The 18,691-nt window shown below is 41.2% G+C and overlaps 1 protein-coding gene across 1 annotated transcript in view; it reads right to left on the bottom strand.

Moving 5' to 3' along the window:
• Positions 1 to 18,691, bottom strand: part of LOC139760211 (uncharacterized) — a 543,167-nt gene that overhangs the window by 83,211 nt on the left and 441,265 nt on the right. The window contains exon 11 of the mRNA XM_071683146.1: positions 3,457 to 3,624. Within this exon, the coding sequence (XP_071539247.1) occupies positions 3,457 to 3,624 (168 nt within the window). The remainder of the gene's footprint in view (positions 1 to 3,456; positions 3,625 to 18,691) is intronic.

Here is an 18,691-nt window from a genome sequence, read left to right as displayed (position 1 = left end):
GACCTTTGCCCCTTCTCCCATCCTGTGACACTTCCATTTCCATGGTTACACATTAGCTGCTAAGTCCACTCCCAGATGTCTAAAACACTTCACTTCCTCCAATTTTCCTATCACACTTACATCCCAACTAACTTGTCCTTGAACCCTGTTGAACTTAATAACCTTACTCTTATTCACATTTGCTCTGAACTCTCTCTTTTTATAAACTTTTCCAAATTCAGTCACCAACTTCTATAGTTTCTCACTTGAATCAGCCACCAATGCCTTATCACTGGCAAAGAAGAACTGACTCACTTCCCAAACCCCCTCATTCCCAACAGACTGCATACTCACCCCTCTCTCCAAAGCTCTTACCCATCCATAAACAAATCAAGCAACCATGAGGACATCACAAACCCCTGCCACAGACTGACCTTCATAGGGAACCAATCACTTTCCTCTCTTCTTATTCATACACATGCCTTACATCCTTGATAAAAAGTTTCACTGCTTCTAGTAGCACCGTATATTCCCACACCATATACCCTTAAGACCTACCACAAAGCATCTCTATCAACCCTATCATATTGCCTTCTCCAGATCCATAAATCCTGCATACAAATCCATCTGCTTTCGTAAGTATTTCTCACACACATTCTTTAAAGCAAACACCTGATCCACACATCCTCTACCATCTTTAAAACCAAACTACTCCTGTTGCTCTGTACATGCCTTCACTCTCTCAATCAGTGTATACCCTCACATACAATTTTCCAGTAATACTCAACAAACTTATGCCTCTGTAATTTGAACACTCACCTTCATCCCCTTTGCCCTTGTACAATGACACTATAAATGCATTCTGCCAATCCTTAGGTACTTCACCATGATCCATACATACATTGAATATCCTTACCAACCAATCAAAAACACAGTCACCTCCTTTCTTAATAAATTCAACTGCAATACCATCCAAACCCGCTGCCTTGCTGGATTTTATGTTCTGCAAGTCTTTCACCACCTCTTCTCTCTTAAGCAAACCATTCTCCCTGACCCTCTCAACATGCACACCATCCCAACCAAAACACCCTACATCTGCCACTCCATCATCAAACACATTCAATAAACCTTCAAAATACTCACTCCATCTCCTTCTCACTTCATCACTACATGTTATCACTTCCCTTCTTGCCCCCTTCATCGATGTTCCCATCTATTCTCTTGTCTTACGCACATTATTCACTTCCTTCCAAAACATCTTATTATATTATCTTATTATACTTTGTCGCTGTCTCCCGCATTAGTGAGGTAGCGCAAGGAAACAGATGGAAGAATGGCCCAACCCACCTACATACACATGTATATACATACACATCCACACATGCACATATACATAACTATACATCTCAACATATACATATAAATACACACACAGACATATACATATATACACATGTACATAATTCATACTATCTGCCCTTATTCATTCCCGTCGCCACCCTGCCACACATGAAATAACAACCCCCTCCCCCAGCATATGCACGAGGTAGTGCTAGGAAAAGGCAACAAAGGCCACATTCGTTCACACTCAGTCTCTAGCTGTCATGTATAATGCATCGAAACCACAGCTCCCTTTCCACATCCAGGCCCCACAAAACTTTCAATGGTTTACCCCAGACGCTTCACATGCCCTAGTTCAATCCACTGACAACACATCAACCCCGGTATACCACATCGTTCCAATTCACTCTATTCCTTGCATGCATTTCACCCTCCTGCATGTTCAGGCCCCGATCTCTCAAAATCTTTTTCACTCCATCTTTCCACCTCCAATTTGGTCTCCCACTTCTTGTTTCCTCCACCTCTGACACATATATCCTGTTGGTCAATCTTTCCTCACTCATTCTCTCCATGTGACCAAACCATTTCAAAACACCCTCTTCTGCTCTCTCAACCACACTCTTTTTATTACCACACATCTCTCTTACCCTTTCATTACTTACTCGATCAAACCACCTCACACCACATATTGTCCTCATTTCCAGCACATCCACCCTCCTCCGCAAAACTCTATCTATAGCCCACGCCTCGCAACCATATATCATTGTTGGAACCACTATTCCTTCAAACATTCACATTTTTGCTTTCCAAGATAACGTTCTCGGCTTCCACACATTTTTCACACTCCCAGAACTTTCACCCCCTTCCCCACCCTATGATTCACCTCCACTTCTATGGTTCCATCCGCTGCCAAATCCACTCCCAGATATCTAAAACACTTCACTTCCTCCAGTTTTCCTCCATTCAAACTTCCCTCCCAATTGACTTGTCCCTCAACCCTACTGTACCTAATAACCTTGCTCTTATTCACATTTACTTTCAGCTTTCTTCTTTCACACACTTTACCAAACTCAGTCACCAGCTTTACTCTCCCTAAAGTTTAGCCCTTTTTTTCAACCCCTCCATTTTCCTCTTGACCTCCTGCCACTTGCACTCAGTCATTTGCACTCCCAGTCATCCAAACACCCCTCTCTTCTCTTTCACTAACAACTTTATTTCTTAATCCACCAATCACTACCCTTTCTAATCTGCCGACCTCCCACCTTTCTCATGTCATATGCATCTTTTGCTTATTCCATCACTGCTTCTCTAAATACATCCCTATCCTCACCTCCAGATAAATTACAATAGTAATATCTAGTGAGGGGATGCCTTATGTGCCCTATGAGCTTTACCAACACTAATAATATGGCAAAAAGTGTTTCCTTTAGCAGATTAAATGTTATTCATTGTTTCTCCACACAAAACATGTTAGATGTGCAGTATTAGCAATAATAATCCCAGGGGTACAGTTCTATGAGCAGCAGAGGAAGATTTGCTTATGGTGGGTTAAAAAACCATTTAACCCACTAGGATCTGCCAGTGCTAGTGCTTATTTAATGTGATCCAACAACTAAAGAGGAAACTTACCCACACTTACATCATCATGGTGCAATGATGCCTCCTGGCTGCCAACACTCATCTCTCACTAATCACTAGTGTTTGGACACAGGCCTGATACTGTGAGAACTCATCTCTCACTAATCACTAGTGTCTGCACACAGGCCTGATACTGACAGAACTCAAAAGATGATACAGATGGAACAAAGGGATGAGTAAACAAATGTATGTTCATTAAGCTCCATCTCAATGAGAAAAATTATTCTTCATACTTCAAGCCAATTACCTAAACATAGTCCCATGAGCATTATACAGCAAACCAAATGGAGGAGAAACCTAAAATCCTATAGAAACCTTAAGTAAAATGTTACCCCTATTTGCCCTTTGCAAATATAAAATATTCTGCTCCACACAAGGGAAATCAACTAGATCTAAACAGAGGTATCCTTCAAACAAGGTGTCTGTTAGACCCCCTTCAATACACTAATTAACAAGAGATTCCTCTATAAATCCTTGGCAGAGGAAAATGGTACTGACCTTAAATGAAGCTGCATATCAAGATGAGCAAGGTAAAGTTCACCACATAAATCATAACCTGCCATGTGGTTTTGGCTGGAAATCAACTCTTGGATGCTTGAGCCACTTAACGGTAGACCTGACTCATAATGTCGACTGATACGATGCAGTGTTGCAGGCTCATATAACCTTTTAAAATAAGATAATTATTCTGTAAAACATAAATTTATGATGAACACAAGAATTAAAAGATACTAAAGTTCATTTCACAACCATTTCTTCTTAAAAAATACTTTTTAGAACATATTCAATAAAAACCGTGATTTTACATCTCAATTCATTTTGGAGTTTTCCTATCTTTTAAATATGTTAAGGGCACACCATATACGAGTTTGAGAAGTTAGCTGACTTTTTCTTGATAATTAACAATCAATAGCAAAATATACGTTATCAACATATGGCTGGGATCACATCTCCCAAATTCAGAGAAGCATGGCATGGTTCTCAATCAACAAAAATCCTTCCTAGCACATCATCTCAAGGTTACATATACTTAACTGGTGTCACATAGCCACAGGCAACTGGGTAATAATCATCATCTTGTCTCTAATAATTATAATATATAACAATTACCATTAGATGTTCCTCTCATCTATGAGTGCTCAAGAGTAAAAATACTGTCAATGGGAGTTACTAGACTCCCCATTTTTGAGGTAACATTGCTAGAGAAGTCACCTTGGATATGGCTTATCATAGGATGTACAGTCTTGTCAAAGAAGTTCTCATTCCAAAGGAGTGTACATCTCCCTGCTGATGGTAGTTGTGCAGCCTTGGGCTGCAGGAGCATTTAAAAAGTTCCAGGTAACACCAGGATTCTTTCATAGAAATAGGTCCCGAGTAAATTCCATACAAATGAAAATTAAAAAACCTAAATTTGCAAAGGATCATTAGTAGCTCACTGTACCACCCATCTTATAACTAGCGCAGAAATAGATTTAGGAAATAGATTTAGGCTTGCAACACCCATGGAGGAGCTACAATCAGAGATAGGGCAGTGCTTCTTTCATTTATGTCTTAACATCACTTCTGCTTTATACACTGATAGAATGATGGTCATTTTTACTTTTATTTCTTCATAAACAAAATAATATATTAACAAACTTTATTATAAACTCTAACAACAACATCTACTGTGAGATACATAAGTGGCAACAATAACAAAAACTATGCATTTCCTCTCCTGTTATTTCTATTGAGCAACTGAGCACCCGTATGAGCCCCCTTCCCCAGCCCTTCCTGGAAAGTTGCCTTAGATTTGTGTGGGAGTTCTCAAAATGAAGAAATATATCCATAAATATTGATGGGCCCATGAAAGTATGTCTGTGCATGTTAAAATCTTAAATGTCTCATTTGAACCATCTTTTGCAACAATTTGGGAATGAGGTGTATAAAGAAAAAATTGCCAATTCATTACAACTCATTTTTACATCTAAGCCTCAAAGATGCACCAACAGAGCTAAGTCATCAAAAAAATATAGTATGTGTGCCTAATGGTAATAAAACTCTGCCAAGATTTAACATTCATAAGTACTGATCATGGTGTGTGTGCCTAATGCTGTGTGTCTGTCAATGTCAAGGCAACTAGAGGGGACGGGAGCGGGGGGCCAGAAATCCTCCCCTTCTTGTATTTTAACTTTCTAAAATGGGAAACAGAAGAAGTCACGTGGGGAGTGCTCATCCTCCTCGAAGGCTCAGAATGGGGTGTCTAATTGTGTGTGGATGTAACCAAGATGGGTAAAAAGGAGAGATAGGTAGTATGTTTGAGGAAAGGAACTTGGATGTTTTGGCTCTGGTTGAAACGAAGCTCAAGGGTAAAGGGGAAGAGTGGTTTGGGAATGTCTTGGGAGTAAAGTCAGGGGTTATTGAGAGGACAAGAGCAAGGGAAGGAGTAGCACTACTCCTGAAACAGGAGTTGTGGGAGTGTATGATAGAATGTAAAAAAGTAAATTCTAGATTAATATGGGTAAAACTGAAAGTTGATGGAGAGAGATGGGTGATTATTGGTGCATATGCACCTGGGCATGAGAAGAAAGATCATGAGAGGCAAGTGTTTTGGGAGCAGCTGAATGAGTGTGTTAGTGGTTTTGATGCACAAGACCGGGTTATAGTGATGGGTGATTTGAATGCAAAGGTGAGTAATGTGGCAGTTGAGGGAATAATTGGTATACATGGGGTGTTCAGTGTTGTAAATGGAAATGGTGAAGAGCTTGTAGATTTATGTGCTGAAAAAGGACTGGTCATTGGGAATACCTGGTTTAAAAAGCGAGATATACATAAGTATACGTATGTAAGTAGGAGAGATGGCCAGAGAGCGTTATTGGATTACGTGTTAATTGACAGGCATGCGAAAGAGAGACTTTTGGATGTTAATGTGCTGAGAGGTGCAACTGGAGGGATGTCTGATCATTATCTTGTGGAGGCGAAGGTGAAGATTTGTATGGGTTTTCAGAAGAGAAAATGTTGGGGTGAAGAGAGTGGTGAGAGTAAGTGAGCTTGGGAAGGAGACTTGTGTGAGGAAGTACCAGGAGAGACTGAGTACAGAATGGAAAAAAGTGAGAACAAAGGAGGTAAGGGGAGTGGGGGAGGAATGGGATGCATTTAGGGAAGCAGTGATGGCTTGCACAAAAGATGCTTGTGGCATGAGAAGCGTGGGAGATGGGTTGATTAGAAAGGGTAGTGAGTGGTGGGATGAAGAAGTAAGATTATTAGTGAAAGAGAAGAGAGAGGCATTTGGAGGATTTTTGCAGGGAAAAAATGCAAATGAGTGGGAGATGTATAAAAGAAAGAGGCAGGAGGTCAAGAGAAAGGTGCAAGAGGTGAAAAAGAGGGCAAATGAGAGTTGGGGTGAGAGAGTATCATTAAATTTAAGGGAGAATAAAAAGATGTTCTGGAAGGAGGTAAATAAAGTGCGTAAGACAAGGGAGCAAATGGGAACTTCAGTGAAGGGGGCTCATGGGAGGTGATAACAAGTAGTGGTGATGTAAGAAGGAGATGGAGTGAGTATTTTAAAGGTTTGTTGAATGTGTTTGATGATAGAGTGGCAGATATAGGGTGTTTTGGTCGAGGTGGTGTGCAAAGTGAGAGGGTTAGGGAAAATGATTTGGTAAACAGAGAACAGGTAGTAAAAGCTTTGCGGAAGATGAAAGCCACCAAGGCAGCAGGTTTGGATGGTATTGCAGTGGAATTTATTAAAAAAGGGGGTGACTGTATTGTTGACTGGTTGGTAAGGTTATTTAATGTATGTATGATTCATGGTGAGGTGCCTGAGGATTGGCGGAATGCTTGCATAGTGCCATTGTATAAAGGCAAAGGGGATAAGAGTGAGTGCTCAAATTACAGAGGTATAAGTTTGTTGAGTATTCCTGGTAAATTATATGGGAGGGTATTGATTGAGAGGGTGAAGGCATGTATAGAGCATCAGATTGGGGAAGAGCAGTGTGGTTTCAGAAGTGGTAGAGGATGTGTGGATCAGGTGTTTGCTTTGAAAAATGTATGTGAGAAATACTTAGAAAAGCAAATGGATTTGTATGTAGCATTTATGGATCTGGAGAAGGCATATGATAGAGTTGATAGAAATGCTCTGTGGAAGGTATTAAGAATATATGGTGTGGGAGGCAAGTTGTTAGAAGCAGTGAAAAGTTTTTATCAAGGATGTAAAACATGTGTACGTGTAGGAAGAGAGGAAAGTGATTGGTTCTCAGTGAATGTAGGTTTGCGGCAGGGGTGTGTGATGTCTCCATGGTTGTTTAATTTGTTTATGGATGGGGTTGTTAGGGAGGTGAATGCAAGAGTTCTGGAAAGAGGGGCAAGTATGCAGTCTGTTGTGGATGAGAGAGCTTGGGAAGTGAGTCAGTTGTTGTTTGCTGATGATACAGCGCTGGTGGCTGATCCATGTGAGAAACTGCAGAAGCTGGTGACTGAGTTCGGTACAGTGTATGAATGAAGAAAGTTAAAAGTAAATGTGAATAAGAGCAAGGTTATTAGGTACAGTAGGGGTGAGGGACAAGTCAACTGGAAGGTAAGTTTGAATGGATAAAAATGGAGGAAGTAAAGTGTTTTAGATATCTGGGAGTGGATCTGGCAGTGGATGGAACCATGGAAGCGAAAGTGAATCATAGGGTAGGGGAGGGGGCGAAAATCCTGGGAGCCTTGAAGAATGTTTGGAAGTCAAGATCATTATCTCAGAAAGCAAAAATGGGTATGTTTGAAGGAATAGTGGTTCCAACAATGTTGTATGGTTGCGAGGCGTGGGCTATGGATAGAGTTGTGCGCAGGAGGGTGGATGTGCTGGAAATGAGATGTTTGAGGGCAATGTGTGGTGTGAGGTGGTTTGATCAAGCAAGTAATGTAAGGTTAAGAGAGATGTGTGGAAATAAAAAGAGTGTGGTTGAGAGAGCAGAAGAGGGTGTTTTGAAATGGTTTGGTCACATGGAGAGAATGAGTGAGGAAAGATTGACAAAGAGGATATATGTGTCGGAGGTGGAGGGAACGAGGAGAAGTGGGAGACCAAATTGGAGGTGGAAAGATGGAGTGAAAAAGAGTTTGAATGATCGGGGCCTGAACATGCACGAGGGTGAAAGGCGGGCAAGGAATAGAGTGAATTGGAACGATGTGGTATACCGGGGTCGACGTGCTGCCAATGGATTGAATCAGGGCATGTGAAGCATCTGGGGTAAACCATGGAAAGTTGTGTGGGGCCTGGATGTGGAAAGGGAGCTGTGGTTTCGGGCATTATTACATGACAGCTAGAGACTGAGTGTGAACGAATGGGGCCTTTGTTGTCTTCTAGCGCTACCTCACACACATAAGGGGGGAGGGGATGTTATTCCATGAGTGGCGAGGTGGCGATGGGAATAAATAAAGGTAGACAGTATGAATTATGTACATGTGTATATATGTATATGTCTGTGTGTGTATATATATGTGTACTTTGAGGTGTATAGGTATGTATATTTGTGCGTGTGGACGTGTATGCATATACATGTGTATGGGGGTGGGTTGGGCCATTTCTTTCGTCTGTTTCCTTGCGCTACCTCGCAAATGCGGGAGACAGCGACAAAGCAAAGTAAATACATAAAAATAAATAACATTCATAAGTACTGATCATGTCTGAACATCTTTGTACAGTGAAACCTCTCTCATTCAAACTGCATGGGTGATCACCTGTTTCGATGATAAAATTTTCTGTTATTCAAGATTCTTTAAATATATTAAATAATTCAGAAATTGCTCATCCCTGAATGTGGAGGTTATGTTTTGTGAAAACCTAGCACAAAGAGAAATTGCACATAGAGAACCAATAATCACAGAGAAAAATGGGATGTGTGCAGCAGCTTCGTAGTAAGCACTAGCGGATTCTCTTATTACCTTCACATTCTGTAACTTCTGAGGATGAATACACTTATCTAGCCATCCCTTTCTTGCTTGAAATGACTCTGGCTCAGCTACTTTGTCTTCTTCACATAAACACTTATAAAACTTCAGAGCTTTAGACCTGAGCTGAATGTCACTAAGGCTGCTTTTCTTCTTCATCTCATGCACTACATATGATGATGGCATTTTCTCCATCTTCTCAATTAGACGATTTCTAACCTTGTGGTTATTTTGGTTGACAGTGGAATAGAGTGAACCACAGCACTTCAAATTTTCTCTGCATTCTTCTTATATTGCAGATTGTAAGCATGCCCAAGTGCTGATGCTCCCTCACCAGCGTCACAGCATTGTTAGATTTCTAGCCATGTTTCTACATTCAGAGAGGTTCTTTTCTGTTTGATTGATGGTTTGGGGATAATAGATGTTGTTGGATGTTTGGATCCATATTAACTAACACAAACACATGAGATTGCAGAAAAATCACATGAGGAAGTATACCCAAATTGCACAAGCAGCAAAGATCCACACAACAGACCTGGTGACAGGGACACGGTGCATTCCACCCATGACCCATGCTTACTTCATCCACAAACCCTCAATAAGATTTTGGGACACTTTCTACTGTGATGACATTCATTCATAAGTATCAGCACACTGTCCAATTTTTGTCTTCATTACTAAGGTCAGAAAGGTTCTCTACTGTTTAACTGCTGGTTCTGGGGTAAGAGATGCTGCTGAATGTTTAGGTGCCATATATAAAAAACACAAACAGTGGGTTGTACGAAAATCACATTAGCAGGTATACCGAAATTGCACATATAGCACAGATCAGCAAACAAAGGTGGTAACTGTGAGGCTGACCTGCTGGCTAGAATATGGCACACTCCACTTAAGACCAATGCTTACTCCACCATATACATACATATACATTTCAATGTATACACACATATACATGCAGAGATATATACATATATATGCACATATACATATTCATACCTGCTACCTTCATCCACTCCCGTCGCCACCCTGCCACACAGGACACAGCATCCCCCACCCCCAGCAAGGTAGTGCCAGGAAAAGAGAAAAAGGCCACATTTGTTCACAGTCATTCTCTAGCTGTCATGTGTAATCCACTGAATCCACAGCTCCCTTTCCACATCCAAGCCCTACAGACCTTTCCATGGTTTACCCCAGACACTTCACATGCCCTGGTTCAATCCATTGACAGCACGTTGACCCCGATATACCATGTAGTTCCAGTTCACATTATTCCTTGCATGCCTTTCACCCTCCTGTATGTTCAGGCCCCGATCGCTCAAAACCTTTTTAACTCCATCCTTCCACCTCCAATTTGGTCTCCCACTTCTCCTTCTTCCTTCCACATCTGACACATATATGCTTTTTGTCAACCTTTCCTATTTTTGCTCTCCAAGATAACGTTCTCTCCTTCCACACATTCTTTAATGCTCCCAGAACCCTCGCCCCCTCCCCCACCCTATGAATCACTTCTGCTTATATGGTTCCAACCACTGCTAAGTTCACTCCCAGATATCTAAAACACTTCACTTCCTCAAGTTTTTCTCCATTTAAACTTACCTCCCAATTAACTAGCCCCTCAACCCTACTGAACCTAATAACCTTGCTCTTATACAAATTTACTCTCAACTTTCTCCATTCACACACATTACCAAACTCATTTACCAACCTCTGCAGTTCCTCATCTGAATCAGCCACAAGCGCTTTATCATCAGCAAACAAAAAGTGATTCACTTCCCAAGCCGTCTCATCCACAACAGACTGCATACTTGTCCCATTCTCCAAAACACTTGCATTCACCTCCCTAACAACCCCATCCATAAACAAATAAAACAACCATGGAGACACCACACAATCCTACTGCAAACCGAAATTTACTGGGTAACAATAACTTTTTTACCACGCAATCCTTCTGCAAACCGACATTTACTGGGAAACAATAACTCTCCTCTCTTCCTACTCGTACACATGCCTCAAATTCTTGATAAAAACATTTCACTGATTCTAGCAACTTACCTCCTACACTATATACTCTTAATACCTTCCACAGAGCATCTCTATCAACTCTATCATATACCTGCTCCAGATCCACAAATGCTACATACAAATCCATCTGTTTTTCTAAATATTTTTCATGCACATTCTTCAAAGCAAACACCTGATCCACACATCCTCTACCACTTCTGAAACCACACTGCTCTTCCCTATTCTGATGCTCTGTACATGTCTTTACCCTCTCAGTCAATATCCTCTCATATAATTTCCCAGGAATACTCAAAAAACTTATACCTCTGTACTTTGAGCACTCATCCTTGTCCCCTTGGCCTTTGTACACTAATCCTCAGACACTTCACCATGAACCATATATACACTGAATATCCTCACCAACCAGTCAACAACACAGTCACCCCCTATCTTAATAATTTCCACTGCAATACCATCCAAACCCACCAGCTTGCTGGCTTTCATCTTCCGCAAAGTTTTCACTACCTCTTCTCTGTTTACCAAACCATTCTCCCTGACCCTCTCACTTTGCACACCATCCCGACCAAAACACCCTATATCTGCCACTCTGTCATCAAACACATTTAACAAACCTTCAAAATACTCGCTCCATCTCCTTCTCTCTTCATCAATACTTGTTATTACCTCCCCATTTGACCTCTTCACTGATATTCCCATTTGTTCTCTCATCTTATGCACATTATTTACCTCCTTCCAAAACATCTTTTTAGTCTCCCTAAAATTTAATGATACTCTCTCACCCCAGCTCTCATTTGCTCTCTTTTTCACCTCTTGCACCTTTCTCTTGATCACTTGCCTCTTTCTTTTATACATCTCCCATTCATTTGCACTACTTCCCTCCAAAAATTGTCCAACGCTTCTCTCTTCTCGTTCACTAACAATCTTACTTCTTCATCCCACCACTCACTACCCTTTCTAATCTGCCCACCTCTCAACTTTCTCATGCCACAGGCATCTTTTGCACAAGCTATCACTCCTTCCCTAAATACATCCCATTCCTCCCCTACTTCCTCCATGTCATTTGCTCTCACCTTTTTCCACTCTGCACTCAATCTCTCATGGTACTTCCTCACACAAGTCTCTTTTCCAAACTCACTTACTCTCCCCACTCTCTTCACCCCAACATTCTCTCTTTACTTTCGCCTCCACAAGATAATGATCACACATCCCTCCAGTTCCACCTCTCAGCACATTAACATCCAAAAGTCTCCCTTTCACACGCCTATCAATTAATACGTAATCCAATAACGCCCTCTGGCTATCTCTCCTACTTACATATGTATACTTATGCATATCTTTCTTTTTAAACCAGCTTTTCCCAACCACCAGTCCTTTTTCAGCACACAAATCTACAGGCTCTTCACCGTTTCCATTTACAACACTGAACACCCCATGTACACTAATTATTTCCTCAACTGCCACATTACTCTACTTTGCATTCAAATCTCCAATCACTATAACCCAGTCTTGTGCATCAAATCTGGTAACACACTCACTCAGCTGCTCCCAAAACACTTGCCTCTTATGATCTTTCTTCTCATGACCAGGTGCATAGGCACCAATAATCAACCATCTCTCTCCATTCACTTGCAGTTTTACCCATATCAATCTAGAGTTTACTTTCTTACACTCTATGACATACTCCCACAACTCCTGCTTCAGGAGTAGTGCTACTCCTTCCTTAGCTCTTGTCCTCTTACCAACCCCTGACTTTACTCCCAAGACTTTACCAAACCACTCCTCCCCTTTACCCTTGAACTTCATATCACTCAGAGCCAAAATATCCAGGTTCCTTTCCTAAAACATCCTTCGTATCTCACCTTTTTTCACATCTTGATTAAATGCAAATACATTTAGACATCCTATCTTCAAGGAGGATGAGCACTCCCCACATGACTCCTTCTGTTTAAAAAGCTAAAATACAAGGAAGGGATGGTTTCTAGCCCCTGCCTCCCGTCCCCTTTAGTCATCTTTTATGTTTGAATTATTCTTTCTTCCCTATCCCTGGGGATAGGGGAGAAAGAATATTAAATATTAAATAATAATCATTATTATCATTATCATTATTCATTTATTTTAATATACTTTGCTGGTCTCCCGTGTTAGCGAGACAGTGTAAGGAAAGAGACGACAGAATGGCCCAACCCATCCACATACACATGTATATACATACACGCCCACACAAGCACATATACATATATACACATGTACATAATTCATACTTGCTGCCTTTATTCATTCCAGTCACCACCCCAACACACATGAAATGACAACCCCCTCCCAGCGCATGCACACGAGGTAGCGCTAGGAAAAGACAACAAAGGCCACATTTGTCAACACTCATTCTCTAGCTGTCATGTATAATGCACCAAAAACACACCTTCCTTCCCACATCCAGGCCCCACAAAACTTTCTATGGTTTACCCCAAACGCTTCATTTGCCCTGGTCAATCTACTGACAGCACGTTGACCCCGGTACACCACACCATTCCAATTCACTATTTTCCTTGCACGCCTTTCAGCCTCCTGCATGTTCAGGCTCCGATCGCTCAAAATCTTTTTCACTCCTTCCTTCCGGTCTCCCACTTCTCCTCATTCCCTCCACCTTTGACACATATATCCTCTTTGTTAATCTTTCCTCACTCATTCTCTCCATGTGACCAAACCATTTCAACACACCCTCTTCTGCTCTCTCAACCACACTCCTTTTATTACCACACATCTCCCTTATCCTTTCATTACTTACTCGAACAAACCACCTCACACCACATACTGTCCTCAAACATCTCATTTCCAACACCACATCCACCCTCCTCCGCACAACCCTCTCTATAGCCCACGTCTCGCAAACATATAATATTGTTGGAACCACTATTCCTTCAAACATACCCATTTTTGCTTTCCATGATAATGTTCTCCACACATTTTTCAACTCTACCAGAACTTTCGCCCCCTCCGCCACTCCGTGACTCACTTCTGCTTCCATATTTCCATCCGCTGCCAAATCCACTCCCAAATATCTAAAACACTTCACTTCTTCCAGTTTTTCTCAATTCAAACTTACCTACCAACTGACATGTCACGCAACCCTACTGTACCTAATAACCTTGCTCTTATTCACATTTACTCTCAGCTTTCTTCTTTCACAAACTTTACCAAAATCAGTCACCAGTTTCTGCAGTTTCTCAACTGAATCAGCCACCTGTGCCATATCATCAGCAAACAACAACAGGCTCACTTCACAAGCCCTCTCATCCATAACAGACTACATACTTGCCCTTCTCTCCAAAACTCTTGCATTCACCTCCCTAACAACCCCATCCATAAACAAATCAAACAACCATGGGGACGTTATGCACCCTTGCCACAAACCAACATTCACTGAGAACCAATCACTTTCCTCTCTTCCTACTCGTACACATGCCTTACATCCTCAATAAAAACTTTCACTGCTTCTAACAACTTGCATCCCACACCATACATTCTTAATACCTTCCATAGAGCATCTCTATCAACTCTATAATATGCCTTCTCCAGATCCATAAATGCTACATACAAATCCATCTGTTTCTCTAAGTATTTCTCACATACATTCTTCAAAGCAAACACCTGATCCACATATCCTCTACCACTTCTGAAACCACACTGCTCTTCCCAATCTGATGCTCTGTACATTCCTTCACCCTCTCAATCAATACCCTCCCATATAATTTCCCAGTAATACTCGACAAACTTATACCTCTGTAATTTGAGCACTCACTTTTATCCTTTTGCCTTTGTACAATGGTACTATGCATTCATTCTGCCAATCCTCAGGCACTTCATCATGAGCCATACATACATTGAATATCCTCACCAACCAGTCAACAACAGTCACCCCATTTTTTAATAAATTCCACTGTAAAATGATCCAAACCCACCGCTTTGTCAGCTTTCATCTTCCACAAAGCTTTCACTACTTCTTCTCTGTTTACCAAATCATTCTCCATGACCCTCTCACTACACACACCATCCCGACCAAAACATACTATATCTGCCACTCTATCACCTAACACATTCAACAAACCTTCAAAATACTCACTCTATCTCCTTCACACATCACCGCTACTTGTTATTACCTCCCTATTAGCCCCCTTCACTGATGTTCCCATTTGTTCTCTTGTTTTATGCACTTTATTTCCCACCTTCCAAAACATCTTTTTATTCTCCCTAAAATCTAAAGATGCTATCTCAACCTAACTCTCATTTGCCCTCTTTTTCACCTCTTGCACCTTCGTCTTAACCTCCTTAGCCTCCTTCTTTTATACATCTCCCAGTCATTTGCATTATTTCCCTGCAAAAATCATCCAAATGCCTCTCTCTTCTCTCACTAATAATCTTACTTCTTCATCCCACCACTCACTACCCTTTCAAATCTGCCCACCTCCCACGCTTCTCATGCCACAAGCATCTTTTACACAAGCCATCACTGCATCGCTGAATACATCCCATTCCTCCCCTACTCCCCTTACGTCCTTTGCTCTCACATTTTTCCATTCTGTACTCAGTCACTCCTGGTACTTCTTCATACAAGTCTCCTTCCCAAGCTCACTTACTCTCACCACTCTCTTCACCCCTAGATTCTCTCTTCTTTTCTGAAAACCTATACAAATGATCAGACATCCCTCTAGTTGCACCTCTCAGCACACTAACATCCAAAAGTCTCTCTTTCATGCACCTATCAATTAACAAGTAATCCAATAATGCTCTCTGGCCATCTCTCCTACTTACATATGTATACTTAAGTATATCTCTCTTTTTAAACTAGGTATTCCCAATGACCAGTCCTTTCTCAGCACACAAATCCACAAGCTCTCCACCATTTCCATTTACAACACTGAACACCCCATGTACACTAGTCATTCCCTCAACTGACATATTACTCACCTTTGCATTTCATCACTTTAACTATAACCTGGTCTCATAAATCAAAACTACTAACACACTCATTCAGCTGCTCCCAAAACACTTGCCTCTCATGATCTTTCTTCTCATGTCCAGGTGCATAGGCACCAATAATCATCCATCTCTCTCCATCTACTTTCAGTTTTACCCATATCAATCAAGATTTTACTTTTTTACACTCTGTCACATTCTCCCACAACTCCTGTTTCACGAGTAGTGCTACTGCTTCCTCTGCTCTTGTCTTCTCACCAACCCCTGACTTTACTCCCAAAACATTCCCAAACCACTCTTCCCCTTTACCCTTGAGCATCGTTTCACTCAGAGCCAAAACATCCAGGTTCCTTTCCTCAAACATACTACCTATCTCCTTTTTTCTCATCTTGGTTACATCCACACATATCTAGACATCCCAATCTGAGTCTCTGAGGATGAGCAATCCCTGCGTGACTCCTTCTTCTGTTTCCCCTTTTAGAAAGTTAAAATATAAGGAGGGGAGGGTTTCTAGCCACCCGCTCCTGTCCCCTTTAGTCGCCTTCTACGACAAGTGGGGAATGCGTGGGAAGTATTCTTTCTCCCTTATCCCCAAGGATAGGGTAGAACTAATCATCATTAATTATAATTATCATTATTATCATTAATAACAAATTCATTTTATTTATCATACTTTGTCGCTGTCTCCCGTGTTAGCGAGGTGGCACAAGGAAACAAAGGAAAGAATGGCTCAACCCACCCATATACACATGAATATACATATATGTCCACACACGCACATATACATACCTATACATTTCAACATAAACATATATATACATACGCAGACATGTATATATACACGTGTACATAATTCATACTTGCTACCTTTATTCATTCCCGTCGCCACCCCTCCATACATGAAATGACAACCCCCTCCCCCCTCCCCCCGCATGTGTGCGAGGTAATGCTAGGAAAAGATAACAAAGGCCACATTCGTTCACACTCAGTCTCTAGCTGTGATGTATAATGCACCGAAACCACAGCTCCCTTTCCCCATCCAGGCCCTACAAAACTTCTCATGGTTTACCCCAGATGCTTCACATGCCCTGGTTCAATCCATTATTATCATTATCAGTAGTAGTAGTATACTTAATTGCTGTTTCCCGCATCAGCAAGGTAGCATCAGGAAATAGACAAAGAATATCCCATCGAAATCATATACACATATACATAAACACCTAGGAAATGAAGTGCTTTAGATATCTGGGATTGGATTTAGCTGCGGATGGAACCATGGAAGCGGAAGTGAGTTACAGGGTGGGGAGGGGGTGAAAGTTCTGGGAGCAATGAAGAATGTGTGGAAGATGAGAACATTATCTTGGAGAGAAAAAATGGGTATGTTTGAAGGAATAGTGGTTCCAATAATGTTATATGGTTGTGAGGCATGGGCTATAGATAAATTTGTGCAGAGGAAGGTAGATATGTTGGAAATGAGATGTTTAAGGAGAATATGTGGTGGGAGGCAGTTTGATCGTGTAAGTAATGAAAGGGTAAGAGAGATGTGTGGTAATAGAAAGAGTGTGTTTGAGAGAGCAGAAGAGGGTGCATTGAAATGGTTTGGTCACATGGAAAGGATGAGTGAGGAAAGACTGACAAAGAGGATATACGTGGGGGGAACAAGGAGAAGTGGGAGACCAAATTGGAGGTGGAAGGATGGATTCAAAAAAGATTTTAAGCGATCGGGGCCTGATCATGCAGGAGGGTGAAAGGCATGCAAGGAATAGAGTGAACTGGAATGATGTGGTATACCGGGGCTGATGTGCTGTAAATGTATTGAACCAGGATATGCGAAGTGTCTGGAGTAAACCATGGAAAGTTTTGTGGGACCTGGATGTGGAAAGGGAGCTAAGGTTTCGGTGCATTACACATAAAAGCTAGAAACTGAGTGTAAATGTATGTGGCCTTTGTTATCTTTTCCTAGCATTACCTCACGTGGGCACGGGGGGAAGAAGGGTGTCATTTCATGTGTGGCAGGGTGGTGACGGCAATGGATGAGGGAGCAAGTTTGAATATGTACATGTGTATATATGTATATGTCTGTATACGTATATGTATACGTTCAAATGTATAGGTATGTATACATGCATATGTGGGCATATGTGTATATACATGTGGATGTGGGAGGGTTGGGCCATTCTCTTGTCTGTTTCCTTGCGCTACCTCACTAACACGGGAGACCAACAAAGTATAACAATAAAAATAATACTTATGTGCCTATACAAAAACAAATTTTCCAAAAGAAGGAACAGAGAAGAGGTCCAGGTGAGGATATTCCCTCAAAGGCCCAGTCCTCTGTTCTTAACGCTACCTCGCTATCGCGGGAAATAGCGAATAGTATGAAAAAAAAAAAAACATATCATGTACATCCACATGCACAAACATACATATATATATACATATATATATATATATATATATATATATATATATATATATATATATATATATATATATATATATATATATCTTCTGCAAAGCTTTTACTACCTCTTCTCTGTTTACCAAATCATTTTCGCCAACCCTCTCACTTTGAACACCACCTCGACCAAGACACCCTATATCTGCCACTCTATCATCAAACACATTCAACAAACCTTCAAAATACTCACTCCATCTCCTTCTCACATCACCACTACTTGTTATCACCTCCCCATTAGCGCCCTTCACTGAAGTTCCCATTTGCTCCCTTGTCTTACGCACTTTATTTACCTCCTTCCAGAACATCTTTTTATTCTCCCTAAAATTTAATGATACTCTCTCACCCCAACTCTCATTGCCCTCTTTT

The sequence above is a fragment of the Panulirus ornatus genome, chromosome 35 (assembly GCF_036320965.1).
Source record: "Panulirus ornatus isolate Po-2019 chromosome 35, ASM3632096v1, whole genome shotgun sequence".
In the NCBI taxonomy this organism is placed as follows: domain Eukaryota; kingdom Metazoa; phylum Arthropoda; class Malacostraca; order Decapoda; family Palinuridae; genus Panulirus; species Panulirus ornatus.
This window is presented reverse-complemented; position numbering and strand designations above follow the sequence as displayed.